At 38.8% G+C, this 14,580-nt stretch overlaps 1 protein-coding gene and 1 pseudogene across 3 annotated transcripts; both read left to right on the top strand.

Annotated features, from left to right (window-relative positions):
- The first annotated feature begins 2,322 nt into the window (after window positions 1-2,322).
- On the top strand, window positions 2,323-6,550 carry LOC115691410 (sodium/hydrogen exchanger 1-like). 3 transcript variants are annotated; one of them, XM_030618031.2, is made up of 15 exons: window positions 2,323-2,650; window positions 3,081-3,275; window positions 3,356-3,474; window positions 3,628-3,725; window positions 3,897-3,956; window positions 4,057-4,103; window positions 4,201-4,395; window positions 4,476-4,522; window positions 4,669-4,735; window positions 4,826-4,926; window positions 5,023-5,124; window positions 5,233-5,371; window positions 5,460-5,522; window positions 5,707-5,787; window positions 5,869-6,550. In XM_030618031.2, the coding sequence occupies exons 2-15, from the start codon at window positions 3,108-3,110 to the stop codon at window positions 6,196-6,198; spliced, it is 1,617 nt and encodes a 538-aa protein (XP_030473891.1). In that variant the 5' UTR covers window positions 2,323-2,650; window positions 3,081-3,107; the 3' UTR covers window positions 6,199-6,550. The 3 variants fall into 3 exon arrangements, with proteins under 3 accessions (XP_030473891.1, XP_030473890.1, XP_056162280.1); XM_030618030.2 differs by having other exon boundaries at window positions 2,324-2,650; window positions 2,962-3,275; XM_056306305.1 differs by lacking the exon at window positions 3,897-3,956 and having other exon boundaries at window positions 2,324-2,650; window positions 2,962-3,275.
- Window positions 6,551-6,996: 446 nt separating this feature from the next.
- Window positions 6,997-8,368, top strand: LOC130136185 (sodium/hydrogen exchanger 1-like; annotated as a pseudogene).
- Window positions 8,369-14,580: the final 6,212 nt, after the last annotated feature.

Raw genomic sequence — 14,580 nt, 5'->3', positions numbered from 1 at the left:
CGTATATTGAAATAGCTGCAACATATTGTAATTCCAAGTTGAATTTATTGGGGTGCTAACTTTATTTCATTCTGTATTATTTTATCTCAGAATCCACCAAAAGAATTACTTTTTCTTGAATGATTTTAATTGTCAATTATATGATTTTGAGTGGAACCAACTTTATCTAACGATTAATGTGAATTGGGCTAATATGAATCAATTGCAACTGATAAATTTCTTTGGAAGAGACCCATGTTTCGACCACATTCGACTAATGGAGGTGGGGTTTAAATTTAAAGATTGGCCAAAAGAAAATTTCAAAATTTGCACTATCAATTTCTTATGGCTCCATCGATTATATGCATAAGCGAATTTATTTCATGCCTCTTTTTTTCTTTAGTTGACTTTTTTAAGGTGGCATGGAGCATCATTGTTGTCTTTGTTTTGAAAAAATGCACGTAAAAAAAGAAAAATCAGGGAAGGTCACAGGACTGCACGTCCGTGTCAGCTGATTCAACCACGCCTTGCAACGACATAATTGATGCCCCTGGCTTAATTGCCAGTAAACCTGTCGGTGACAACATTATTTCCCAATTACAGTGAATCATAGTAGCATGTTAAGGGTCGAATCATGTCCTTCTGGGTGGTTCAATTCGACATCTTTAGTACTCATTGAGCCAACCTTTTCTTGTTCATTTAATCGTGAAAATCACATACAATGTCCCGAGGAAAATTACCCAATTGGTCCTAAACGTATTTTACAAATGTCAATTCAGTCTTAATTTTTTAATTTTGCTAATTTAATCCTAAATCTTTACATGAAATTTCAATATAGTCATTGCTATGTAAAATGAATGTGAAGCCTCAAATGCTAAAGACAAAAAAAAAAACCCCAAAGTCACTTTTAACAACCCTAAATGACCCTTTCAAATCTCAATGTAGAATTTCCAAAGGAGCGGCTGATTGGTTAAGTATTTCGTTTGAATGTTAGATATTCTATGTTCACTTAGAGTAATTCCTATGGCTGCATCAGATGCTCTATAGGTAGAGTCAGGAACATTACCAATTAGTCATAAGCTTATTATACGGACGCCAACTCAGTCCTCAATTTTCTAATTTCGCTAATATACTTCTAAACTTTTGCGCCAAATTTCAATATAGTCATTCCGACTAATTGCCACCGAAAGTTGCTGACGAAGCCAAATTGACTACAATGGAATTTTGCGCAAAGATTTAAAACTACATTGACAAAATTAAAAAGTTTAGGACTGAATTAACGTATGCACGATAGATTTAAGACTGGTTTTAGTAATTATCCTAGGTTCTATGCACGTGCTACTAATTTGGAGATGATATTGTAAATTCTATTTGCTGAATTTATATAGTAATATCATTAATCTAGAGATAAGATGAGAATCCTCATATGTAAAAGCGTAGGCAAAAACTTCTATACTAATTATAGTGACCCTAAATCGCGTTGGCACTTCAAAAAAAGGATGTAAATATCGTTACTTATATATGCACTAGAAAGAAAGTGGGTGGTTACTTACTTATGAGTATTAATTAATATTAAAAAAAGTGAGACAAGTGGTGATTTTAACACGCATACATATACAGTATATCAAAACAAACGCGTGCTATGTGCGTCACGTGCATTTCGTAAATGGATTTGAGTTGTTTTTCTTTCTTTAGGCCGTCGGTAGTGTTCTTTGAAAAAAGTCTCGGTTAGTTCTCTGTTTTTTGCATTTTTACAATCTTAGTCTTTGAAAAAGTTCTTCGACGAGAAGAATAAACTAAGTGGAGAACGAAAAAGAGTTATTTCTTTCAAAAGAATGATACATAACGCAATGAGAAATTTAGGAAGTTAAAAGTGTCATAAACCTTACTTTTGATTTCAACATGTAGATGTAGATATGCAGGCGAGAAAAGTAATCCATCATCGGTTACATGCATGGCTTAAGTACATGGACTAATAAAATTCTTCTGAAGAACTTCATTGATGCCTGTGTGTTTAACATTCATAAATTCATCTCCAAAAAAGTCCATTGCTTTTGAACCAGAAGATTCTGTCAAATAAGAAAAAGAAAAGAAAGAAAGAAAAGCCTTCCAATTTCGTAGTTGTTAGATTCCGCAAACGACATAATCATACAAGTGGAACTTTCCCCTCTCTCTGCCTCTCTCTCTCTCTCTGTCTCTGTCTGTCTGTCTCTCTCTCCATCTGCTTCCAAAGATCAAGAGACTCACTCGCTCTCATTCTTTTAATGCAACCGTATATATACGTTCCATTTGGCAACCTCTGTCTTCCCAGCCCTTGGTCTTCTCAGTCTTCTAACTGAAACTCTCTCTCTCTCTCTCTCTCTCTCTCTCTCTCTCTCTCTCTCTCTCTCTCTCTCTCTCTCTCTAGTTTTTGTGCTCGTTGAAGATTATGATGAGTTCAGGCAAAGATCTAAGGTGGGTCTATTGGGTTTGCTAAGTTTCTTGCGTTGGTGAAGCTCGAGGTTGTGGTGAGTGACTTGAATCACTGGCTCAGGTGGTGCTGGTCCGAGGCTTCTTGAAGCTTGAAGCTGTTTGAGAGTCTTTGTATATCTTCTTGCTTTTCTTTCCTTTGGGTGTAGCTCGAGGAGAAGCTGAGGAAGGTTCACGGCCGGTTTCTTCAGTTCTTGTGCATGTAAGTCATACGCATTTTCAAATTAAAGCAAAAAGTCGGCTCCAAAGAGTGAAAAAAGTGAGCGCTATGTGAGAAACAGCCAAGCCAAATTCACCTTTGTCCTGTCTCTTGTTGTCCTAAATTTGGAAATACTGAGGTTTCGTTTTTTACAGTAATTTCGCCATATTTCTCATGTTTTGGCGAATCCTGTGTTTCTACTGTTATTCTCATTTTTCCTTCAGCTGAAATATAAGAAATGAAAACCATCATTTTCCTTTTCCTTAACTCATAATAATCTGTGCTTTCTGCTCCTTTTTTTTTTTTGGTTGCAGCACATAAGGTTTTGGTGGGCAGAACTTGGAAGTGCAATTGTACATGAGTTGGCTGTTTTGTTCCGCTCACAAAGATTCAAGATTTGAATTGAACCTGAGATTTTTCTTTCATTATTCAGTTCTAAATTCTAAGAGTTCGTGTGGCAATGGAGACAAGCTTCCTGTTGGCTAAACTCAACATGTTGATGACCTCTGATCATTCCTCGGTTGTGTCCATGAACCTCTTTGTGGCACTTCTTTGTGCCTGTATTGTGGTGGGCCACTGGTTGGAGGAGTACAGGTGGATGAATGAATCCATCACGGCCCTTGCCATTGTAAGTTCAATAGACAGATTTTTGGGAAAACTTATATCTTGATTTGATTGTTTAAGTGATTATTGGGCTATAATATGTAGGGTCTGTGCACCGGAGCTGTAATTTTGCTTACTACTGGAGGAAAGAGCTCTCGTCTTCTGGTTTTCAGCGAAGATCTTTTCTTCATCTATCTTCTTCCACCTATTATCTTCAATGCCGGGTGAGTTAGAGACAAATTTTTGCACCATCTTTGATTGTTAAATATTCCATATTTGATTATGCGAGAGCTTGGAGTTTGCTGTATCTTCTTTTGCTAAATTATTGGATGTTGTTTAGTTCATCCACGACATATTGTTCTTTTTTTTCTCCCCAGGTTCCAAGTGAAGAAGAAGCAATTTTTTCGCAACTTCATGACGATCATGCTCTTCGGTGCAATTGGTACTCTAATATCCTTTGGTATCATATCGCTAGGTATATGTCTGCAATCTGTTCTCATCTCAAGGAAAAATAATCATTCCAAACAGATTGTTCCTGTTGAATTAAAACAATATATTCTATGGAAGAAAACTTGATCCATCTGCACCTTCGTCGATTCTTATATATAGTTCTGACTATAGTTTCATGGCCTCTTATTCAATCTAGGAGCTGTACACATCTTTCAGAAAATGAAAATTGGTCCACTTGAATTGAGAGATTATCTGGGTATATACATCTCATTTAAGAAATTTTTTCCTTTGATTTGGGACTCAACATTTAAGTGCCTTACTGTGTACTTGAACTAACACTCCCTTGGTGAATGCAGCGATTGGAGCGATACTTTCCGCAACAGATTCTGTCTGCACCTTGCAGGTATTAAGGTGGTACGAAGCTGCAGTGCAATTTCCCCACCACCTGGTCAGAAAGATGACAGAAGAAAACATAATCGATATTCGATTACTTGGTGCAGGTGCTTAATCAGGACGAGACGCCTCTATTGTACAGTCTGGTCTTTGGTGAAGGCGTGGTGAATGATGCTGCATCAGTCGTCCTGTTTAATGCGATTAAGAGCTTTGACCTTACCCACATCAACTCGAGGATCGCTCTGGAGTTCATGGGCAACTTCTTATACTTGTTTATCACGAGCACAATGCTTGGAGTTTTGGTGAGACTCCCTCCTCCTTTCTCCCGGCTTAAGATGCTGTTCTTGATCTGTTTTGACATGTTTGGTTTGCATTCCTGCAGGCAGGGTTGCTCAGTGCTTACATTGTTAAGAAACTCTACTTTGGCAGGTTGACAAATTGATCCTTAGCACCGATGTCTGGTTTAATTGTGTATAAAATGAAACCAGTTACAAACAATATCTGTTCAGTGGTCACATTTTATTTTGGGTACTTTCTTTTTTGCGCTCTTATAGTTTCTAATGTTACAAGTGCAGGCACTCTACAGATCGCGAGGTTGCACTGATGATACTCATGGCATACCTGTCATATATGTTGGCTGAAGTAAGATAATCTTTAGTACTTGTACGCTCGTAGAACTATAATTCTTTCTTCGCCTCTTTTCGGACTGTTAAAAGTGGATTGTTTTGGCAGTTTTTTTACTTAAGCGCCATCCTCACTGTGTTCTTCTGTGGAATTGTCATGTCGCATTACACATGGCATAACGTGACAGAGAGTTCAAGAGTGACCACTAAGTATGTCGAATCAACCCACTTTCAATCTTTTCCTTGGACATGATTTCTGTTAATTTCATGCCGCTAATGTTCACATATACTTGCCAATGATTGCAGGCACGTTTTTGCCACTTTGTCCTTTGTTGCTGAGATCTTTATCTTCCTTTATGTTGGAATGGATGCATTAGATATCGAGAAGTGGGGAGTTGTCAGCAATAGGTAATGATAAGTCTCTGTTACATTCTGCATTCGCTAGGCGATGTTGGATAGGGGGAATCACGTTTCCATTTTCCTAATGTTTCGTTCTTCTTCTTTGTTCATTCACAGTCCTGGAAAATCGATCAAGGTCAGCTCGATATTGTTGGGACTCGTTCTGATTGGAAGAGCTGCCTTCATTTTTCCCCTATCGTTCTTATCCAACCTGACTAGAAAGTCTAAGTACGAAAAGATTGATTTAAAGCAGCAGGTTGGAGATCAGAATTTTCTTGCAGATTTTCCTGTGTATGAGGTAGTCAGCATGATGGATTTTCCTAATTTAACTCTGATATGTTCAGGTCACAATTTGGTGGGCAGGGCTTATGCGTGGCGCTGTCTCCATGGCACTCGCTTATAACCAGGTAAAATGATGAGATAATGTGCTTTTCTGGAAGACTTTCCGCACGCAATACTGTGAGGTTCTATCTATTCCTAGTAATAAGACGAATGTGGTCCCCCAAGATGCCTATTTGAAGAGGTTTTATTATATTTTCTTGTCTTAATCTGACACATGCTTGCTCTGAAGTTTATTTTCTGCGTGTGCAGTTTACTCGGTCCGACGCGAAATTGCGGGGCAATGCGTTTATGATCACGAGTACCATCACGGTCGTTCTGTTTAGCACTGTGGTAAGACGGTGCTTCATATGCCCAGTCTAATTGGTGGCATAACTTGTAGCTTGTGCCTCAAGATATCATTCATCGATACAGGTGTTTGGACTGTTGACAAAGCCTCTAGTGAGAATCTTGCTTCCTTCGACCAAATACTTTGCCAGCACAACATCTTCTGAGCCATCAAGTCCCAAATCCTTCACTCAGCCACTGCTCAGCAACGGACACGAATTGGAGTCTCACCAGAACGGCAAAAACATACTCCGACCAAGCAGTTTGCGCAAGCTCCTGAGCACGCCTTCTCACACGGTGCACCATTACTGGCGAAAATTTGACGATGCCTTCATGAGGCCTGTGTTTGGCGGGCGAGGTTTTGTGCCTTTCATTCCCTGCTCGCCCACCGATCAAGACGATCATCAGTGGCTCTAACCAAAGCCGAAGACGAGATCAAGAACTAATGATTTTGTTAGGTGGTTTGTAATGATTTCGTTAGGTGGTTTGTAAATAGGACACATTAATACACAGGTTTTATCAAGTGTGAAGTTTTGACGACTTTTACAGGATTGATGGCATATACGGAGAGTAGCGGCATTTTATTCGATGCAGCTACTTTGCATTTTTGTGACAGAGAGATTTGATTTCTTCCCCTTGTTTTTCTTTGTTGTTGTTTCTTTCTTTGTCTTGGGCATGTATTAAGAGAGTGATGGCTTTTGTAATCTCCTCCTCACTGGATGATATCTCTGTCTGAAATTCATTGCTTCACCAACAGTGAGCTTTTGAAGCTGTCAGTATTTGTGTGCATTAACATCTCCCGGCCCGCTGTTGCATTTAGGCATCGTTGTAAATGTGCACTGCGCCGTTAAATCGAGTTCCATCATTGCGGGGGCATATTGCAACTGTCCAGCAGTGAAGTCCTTCCCTCTACTTCCCATCACTCTGTCATCTTTCTCTTTTATTATTTGTCCAGAGATAAGCCGCCAACCAAATCAGTGTCGTCATCTTCAATCCCTCCTGATGCTAAAAATTAGGAGTTGCCAAAAAATCAATTGCTTCCCCATAGGAGGTTTGCCTCCCATTGCAGGAGCTTAAAATTTCAGGGAGCGAGAATTTGAAGCAGCCAGTGAAGGAATGGGGCTTACACATGCTCACAACCCTCGAGCATCTAAAAATTGACGGCAGCATGGGAGCGACAGAGAGAAGGTGTGTCGTTTCCTTCGGAGGACGAGGATGCGTGGAGCCTTCTGTTTCTTCTTCTCTAACCCTCTTGAGATGACAAAACTGAGGAACGTGGAAAGACTATCAAGTGGTCTTTGGAACCATCTCTCCTCTCTCAAACAGTTACGGTTTGCAGATTGCCCGCAATTGAAATACTTGCCAGAGGATGGCCTCCCTCCCTCCCTCCCTTCAAGTATTGGAGATAAATTAGAAGCGAGATTCTGGAAGATTGATGCTTAAAACTCACTGGCAACTATTGGCCCCTCATCCAAGAAATCCCTTTCATCCTCATTGGGTATGTTAGGATGCAATGAATTAAAATCAAACACACCCGACCCGCCATTCGGGTAAGTTTTCAGTTCTGAAGGCTTAAATTTCCATTCTGTATTCCAATGAGATGTTTACATGCTCTGAAGTTTACGGGCAACTTCTCAGTCCTGGAAAATCAGTGAAGGTCAGCTCGATATTGTTGGGACACGTTCTGATTGGAAGAGCCGCCTTCGTTTTTCCCCTTTTGTTCTTATCCAACTTGGCCAGGAAGTACGAAAAGATCAACTTAAAGAAGCAGGTTAGAAATTAAAACTTTCTTGCGGATTTTCCTACAGATGAGGTAGTCGGCATGATGGAGTTTCCTAATTAACTTGATGTGTCCAGGTCACAATTTGGTGGCTGGGGCTTATGCACGGGCTGTCTCCATGGCACTCGCTCAAACCAGGTAAAATGATCGGATAACTCCCTTTTCTGGAGACTTTCCACGCGTAAGACCGTGAGATTCTTTCTATTCCCAGCAAAGCAATGAATGTGGTTGCTAAAGATGCCTATTTTAGGAGTTTTTACTTTGTTTTCTTGTCTTAATCTGACGCATAGGCTTGCTCTGAAGTTCATTTTCTGCAGGTACAGTTTATAAGGTCAGACGCAAAATTGCCGGGCATTGTGTTTATGATCACGAGTACCGTCACGGTCATTCTGTTCAGCACTGTGGTAAGGCGGTGTTTCCTGTGCCAAGTCTAATTGGTGGCATAAAATGTAGCTTGTGCCTCAAGATACCATTCATTGATACAGGTGTTTGGACTGTTGACGAAGCCTCTAGTGAGAATCTTGCTTCCTGCGACCAAATATTATGCCAGCATGATGTCTTTCGAGCCATCAAAGTCCCGAATCCTTCACTCAGCCACTGCTCAGAAACGGACACGACTTGGAGTCTCACCAGAACAGCAAAAGCATACCCCGACCGAGCAGTTTGCGCAAGCTCTTGAGCACACCTTCTCACATGGTGCGCCATCACTGGTGAAAATTTGATGATGCCTTCATGAGGCCCGTGTTCAGCAGGTAGGGTTTCGTGCCTTTCATTCCATGCTCGCCCACAGATCAAGACGATCATTAGTGGCTCTAACGGAGACTAATGATTTTGTTTAGCGGATTGTATATAGGACACGTTTATACACAGGTCTTTTCTAGCATGAAGTTTCCACTGCTCTGATGAGATTGATGGCAAAAACGGAGAGTAGCAGCATTTTATTCGAAGCAGCTACTTTGCATTTCTGTGGTAGAGAGATCCAATTTCTTCCTCTCGTTTTTCTCTTTTCTTGTTTCTTTCTTTTGTCCGGGGCTTGTATTAGGAGAGTTAACGGCTTTTGTAATCTCCTCCTCACTTGCTAATATCTGAATGTCTGAAATTAATTGCTTCATCAATTGCTTCTGATTTCCTTTCCAACAGTTGAGCTTCTGAGCTATCGGTGTTAAAGTCAATTAGGGCGCGTTTGGTAACGTTTCTGTTTCTGGGAACAATTTCTTTTCAGAAATAGTTTATTCTATTTTTATTTCCTGGATGAGTTTTTGAACAAAAGAATGCGTTTGGTAACTGCACAAAATTTCTATTTCTGGAATAGAAAAAGAACAGAAATGCGTTTGGTACAACCAAAAAAATTTATATTCCCAATTTTTTGCATTCAAATTTATATCTTTTATTTAACCATAAGTACAAGTTATAAGTGAAAAAAATCAATAAGCATGGTTTATTGGTTTGTCTAATCCTTTTTAGAGGTTTAAAACCCATTTTGATCCCTAAACTAAGGAATCTTCAAAAATACCACTTGGGCACCTCAAAAAATTTAAATTTCACTCAAAGTGGGTGGCCACAGGTATTCTAAACCATTGTATGAATTTTTTTTAAAAACATTTTGGGGTAAAATTTATTAAAATTTTTTACTTTCCCTAAATCTGTTTCTTTTTATTTTCCAGAAAATTTTTTATGAAATTTTTTTTTGAATATTTTAAATTTCGGAATTTTGCAAATTTTTATGGGTTTTCTGAGTTTTTCTGATTTTTATGGATTTTCTGAGAATTTTTCTGATTTTTATGAATTTTTGGAATTTTTTAAATTTTCTAATTTTTTAGGGATTTTTCTGAAATTTTTCTAATTTTTATGAATTTTCGGAATTTTTTAATTTATTCTAAGCCATTTTGTGAATTTTTTATTTTTGATTTTTTTGGGGAAAAGTTTATTAAAATTTTTTACTTTCCCAAAATCTGTCTCTTTTTATTTTCCAGAAACTTTTTTATGAATTTTTTCAATTTCAGAATTTTGCAAATTTTATGGGTTTTCTGAGTTTTCCTGATTTTTATGGATTTTCTGAGAATTTTTCTGATTTTTATGTATTTTTGGAATTTTTTAATTTTTTATGAATTTTTTATTATTATTCCTGCTAGGAATGGATCGGACTGGTGCTTTGAGTAGGTCTACAGACGACAGAAGATGGAGGAGGAGCTGAGGCCGCGGCTTGAGGACCAGACCTTTCTATTTCTTTTTTTGTTTCTGGGAACAACTTCTTATTTCTGTTCTAAATCTATTTCTTGGCCATTTTTCTATTCCAGGAAATAGAAAAATAAAATGCGTTACCAAACAGATTTTTGTTCTTTTTTTGTTTTAGGGACAGAAGAACAGAAAAATAGAAAAGTAGAAACGTTACCAAACGCGCCCTTAATGTTGGAAATTGTGATCCATTTTCACGAGCTATCCAGACTTCTCCAGCTGCTGTCCAAGATCGAAGAAGAGAAGTCAAAGAATTAAGCTTGGAAAATGTTGAAGAACAAGTAAAAAGAAGAAGAAGCTTCTTAGTCAAAACAAATGTCAACTAAAACAAGTTGAAATGCATATCCGTTAGCTCCCTCACCATTCCAACCACACCATATGTACTGCTCCATATAAAATCTATGAAACTATATTTCAATATCCCATAGCCTACTATCCCTTGAATACTTGAGAAATAATGCGGAAAAGAAAGTTGAGAAATTTTTTGTATATTTCGATGTATATCCATCAACCTATCTACGGGCTTTATTGGAAAACTATTCTAAGGTAATATCTCAATCAAGATATGCACCATCAAAGGGAGATATTAGTGCAATATACGTGCAATATACATGCAATAAACGTGCAATACATGTGCATTACACATGCAATACATGTGCAATATACATGCAATCTTGAGAGATGCGAATAATTAATATAATTATCAAAATATCTTTAACAATGGAAATTATCCTAGAGAAAATTCAAAATTACCTCTAATAGTCATCTCTATACCTTGCCTCTTGTTCATCCCCACATTAACTATAACATACACACATACACTTGCACATATTCAAACCACAAACTATCATTGATATTAAAATTATGCTTTTACACCATCAAATTTTTGACAATTAACATCCACTGGCCCGGCATCACGTTTAGGTACCGTTAAATTTATGTCTCGAGTTCGAGCCTACAAAACAAATTCACGCTGATTTCGGATGAGGGGCTCACGGCAACACAAATAGAGAAGGCCACTAAAAGACAAAATATGGCACACTTTTTTTTATTATATCTATTTCGGTGGGCTCAGGTCAATTTGTTGACTCCTTACCAGTGAAGGACTTCCCTTCTTGGACGTACAAACAAGGGTTTTTGCCGCAAATAAAAAGAAAAATTGAGGGTTTCTTTCCTTCAGCGAAGACAAAATAAAAGAGCCGCACAAAGCAAGACGTACAGAGACACTCGTATTCATGCCGCACGAAGGAGGCAGAACGTACAGAGATGTTCTTGAACGAGCGCGTGTTTTGCTTTGGGCTCGAACACGCGGTGATTTATGTTAGTAAGTTTATTTTGTCCAATTGAATTGTTTATTCATAAATATTTTGTATTTAGACTTAAATCTAGATGTGAGAAACACTCGAGCGTACAAGCAAATTGTACCTCTGATTATCTGATTATAGTAGATTATTTGTTCCTGACTCTCTCTGTGGATATAGGTACTGACATTCGGGTCGAACCGCGTAAATCTCTGATGTCCTTCATCGTTCCTTGTTTATTTTTTTGGTATTTTCGCATTGACTTAATTTGCAAGATCTTATCATTTCCGCGATATATTACAACAAGGCACCACGCCACTAAATCGAGTCCATCATTGTAGGGGCATATTGCGATTCTAGTTAGTAGTTAAGAGTGAAGGAGGGAAAGTTTTGTCAAGATATTTCAATAGATTCTCATCGCACAAGGCACATTTTTCCTTGGTAACCTTTCAGGACAAAATTACAAGCCATTAACATTTGTGAGAGCTTAGCCAATACATAAAAATTGGGCTATTGATCTTAACTCTTTCTTTGCCAAATTCACATTTGGACTTATCTCAACTACAGTCTAAGAGAAAGTCTGAAGAAGGGATGGAGCTAGACTTAACCTTGTTTTAAGCAAAATTGTGGCGTCTCAAATTACATTTAAGTGTTATAATATCAATAATGTGATCCCATATTTAGTTTATTATTCTCACATTTAGTTAATTTCATTAAAGTTTATTATCCACGTTAAGTTGTGTGATAAGTGTCCATTATATTGTGACCGCCCAAAAAGGCACGATTTCTTGATGGAAGAAGTCGTATGAGGGGGTGCGAATGAATACAAAAGGATCTTCTAAGCCAAACCTTCTCATTATCTGATCTTAAGAATAATAAGAAAACATACCATTATGTTCGAGAGGGCAATTGGCTAAAGATACCCTTCACCGACCGTTCAACGCTTGACGATTCAGGTTATCAATCAAACTTCATCATGGCTGTAGGTTAGTAAAGAATTTTCACATTTCCGCATTAGGTCCTAATTATGCATTAAATTTGTTTGTCCATGAATAATCGGGTCTTCAATCCTTTTAGAATTTCCTAACATTAAGAACATGAAAGAACAATGCAACTTCTCAAATGCTCCATGTAGGGGTGAGCATGGTCCAAGTGGGCAGTTCCTACCCTAGAACCGGAAACCACCCACTAAGGACTGGTTCCGAAAAATTCGAATTGGAAACCACTCGTTGGTTCCATGAATCCACCTGGGAATTGGACCGCCGGTTCAGTCCGATTTCCGGGTGGGTCCATAGAACCGGTCCCACTAGCCAAGGAAAGAGACGAAAAGATGGAGACGAAGACGGAGATAGAGAGTTGGAGACAGTGAAGTGAGCATCGACCAAGAAGAATAAGAGAGTGAGAGTGAGCGTGAGGCGAAAGCGAAAGAAAGTGTTTCTCGGCTCAATGTGAGGCTGTGAGCGTCGAACGATTTAGGTTTAGTTTAGGGATTTATGATTTTTCTTTTTAAAAAAATTAAAATTAAATAAATATATTATATTTATTATTATATTACCAGTTCAGTTTGGATGGGCGGGCGGGCGGTTCCAAACGTAGAACTGGGAATTAGATGGGTACCCACTAGCTCTAAAAAATTGGAACCGAGAACCGGACCGATTCCCTTAGGAACCACCGGTTCCGGTCCAGTTTCGGGTAGTCCCGGGAGGTCCGAGTGGTTCCCGGTTCTTTTGCACACCTCTAGCTCCATCAGTTAAGAAGGCACTACATTGTTTTTCTATTTTGTGTGGAGATGCCCGCATTTTGGATAAGAAAGTCTTTTTTTTAATTAGCCGACTGAAATACCCACCCCTTTTTAATTTATTGTTTCTATTTTATCATGTTAACCGAGAAAACTAAACTTATTTCTTCCATCTCTCTTGTCAATTTCACAATACACATACTTCCAACAAGATATTATATTATCCTTCACCCTCTTATCACTTGCCTGAAGAAGGTCGTTAATTTTATTTATGGGCTCATCTTTAAAAATATAAAAGATATATATACGATTAGAACCTTTTTTTTAGGAAAAATTTCAAATAAAGATCTGAAGTGCCATCATTTACTCAAATAAAGGTATGACCTCACCAACCAATCAATGGCATTTTCATCCTTTTATATTTTCTTTTTTTCTCTTTTTTCTTTTTTCTTTTTTCTTTTCTTTTTTTACCATTTCTTTTTTTTTTCTTTGTCACTGACCGGCGAGGGCCTGGCATCCCTCGCTAGCCACTAGGCGAGGGCTCGGCTGGCCACTGGCAAGGGTCGCGGCCCTCGCCGACTGCTTCGACTGGGTGAGGCGACCCTCGCTCTACCCTGGCAAGGCCGTCGACCCACAACCTCGCTCGATCTGGCGAGGCCGTCGACCCACAACCTCGCCTGATCAGGCGAGGGTTGCCGTCGCTGGCCACTAGTGAGGTCAGTCCTCGCTATATCTGGGTGAGGGTCTCCTCGCTCGTGGCCAGCGAGGGCCGCAACTCGCTAGCGGCCGGCTAGGCCCTCGCCTAGTGGCTAGCGAGGGACGCCGAGTCCTCGTCAGTCGGTGACGAAGAAAAAAAACGAAATGGTAAAAAAGAAAAAAAAGAATAAAAATGCCCTTAATTAGTTAGTGAGGTCAAGTAGGAGTGATCAATTCCCAATTCCACCTTGGAACTGGATTGGATTGGGAGAACCGGTTCCCAAAATTGGGAACTGGGAACTGGACCGGTTGGTCCTAGGATTGGGAACCAGTCACTTAGGGTTTAGTTTTTTTTTTTTTGGGTCAAACACTTAGGATTTAGTTCACATTTTACTAATTTTTGTCAATGAATTTATGTCGATGAAGTTCACTTAAGGTTTAGTCCAAATTTTACTAATTTTTTTAAAAAAATTAAAAAATATATATAGTCGGTCCGGACCAGTCCGGTCTAGTTCCCCCTTGGAACTGGGAACCGAATCGCCCGGATACTGGTTCCACTTTTAGGAACTAGGAACCGGACCGATACTCTAGGGAATCGGACCAAACCGGCCGGTCATGTCTGGTATGGGCAGTCCGTTTTGCACACCCCTATGGCCACTTAAGGCCCTCATTTGAAATAAGGTCCACTTAAGCCCTTATTTAAGAAAATAAAGGCACTTCATGCCCTTATTTGAGAAAATGATGGCACTTTAGATCCTTATTTGAAATTTCCCTTTTATTTATGACAGCTTATGAATACACAAGTAATTGCATTTATTAAAATAGTTTGAGCGAAACTATATTAAATTAAATTTCGATCTAACAAATCTTAGCCCTGTGGGATTTTTGCCAAAATAAATTTGCAGGTTTCTATGGTTAAAGATTGCTGCTTTTAATTTTTTTTTAATTGCAAAATGGGATTTGAAACTCAAAACTCTAATTACACTTTCTTCACTTTATAACTCACATCACATTATTTCAGTGGAAACTTTGAGCATTTCATGAAGTTT

This window comes from Syzygium oleosum, unplaced genomic scaffold, assembly GCF_021117445.2.
Source record: "Syzygium oleosum isolate NSW1041296 unplaced genomic scaffold, Sole_v2.1 Sole_v2.43, whole genome shotgun sequence".
NCBI classification, from domain to species: Eukaryota; Viridiplantae; Streptophyta; class Magnoliopsida; order Myrtales; family Myrtaceae; genus Syzygium; species Syzygium oleosum.
This window is presented reverse-complemented; position numbering and strand designations above follow the sequence as displayed.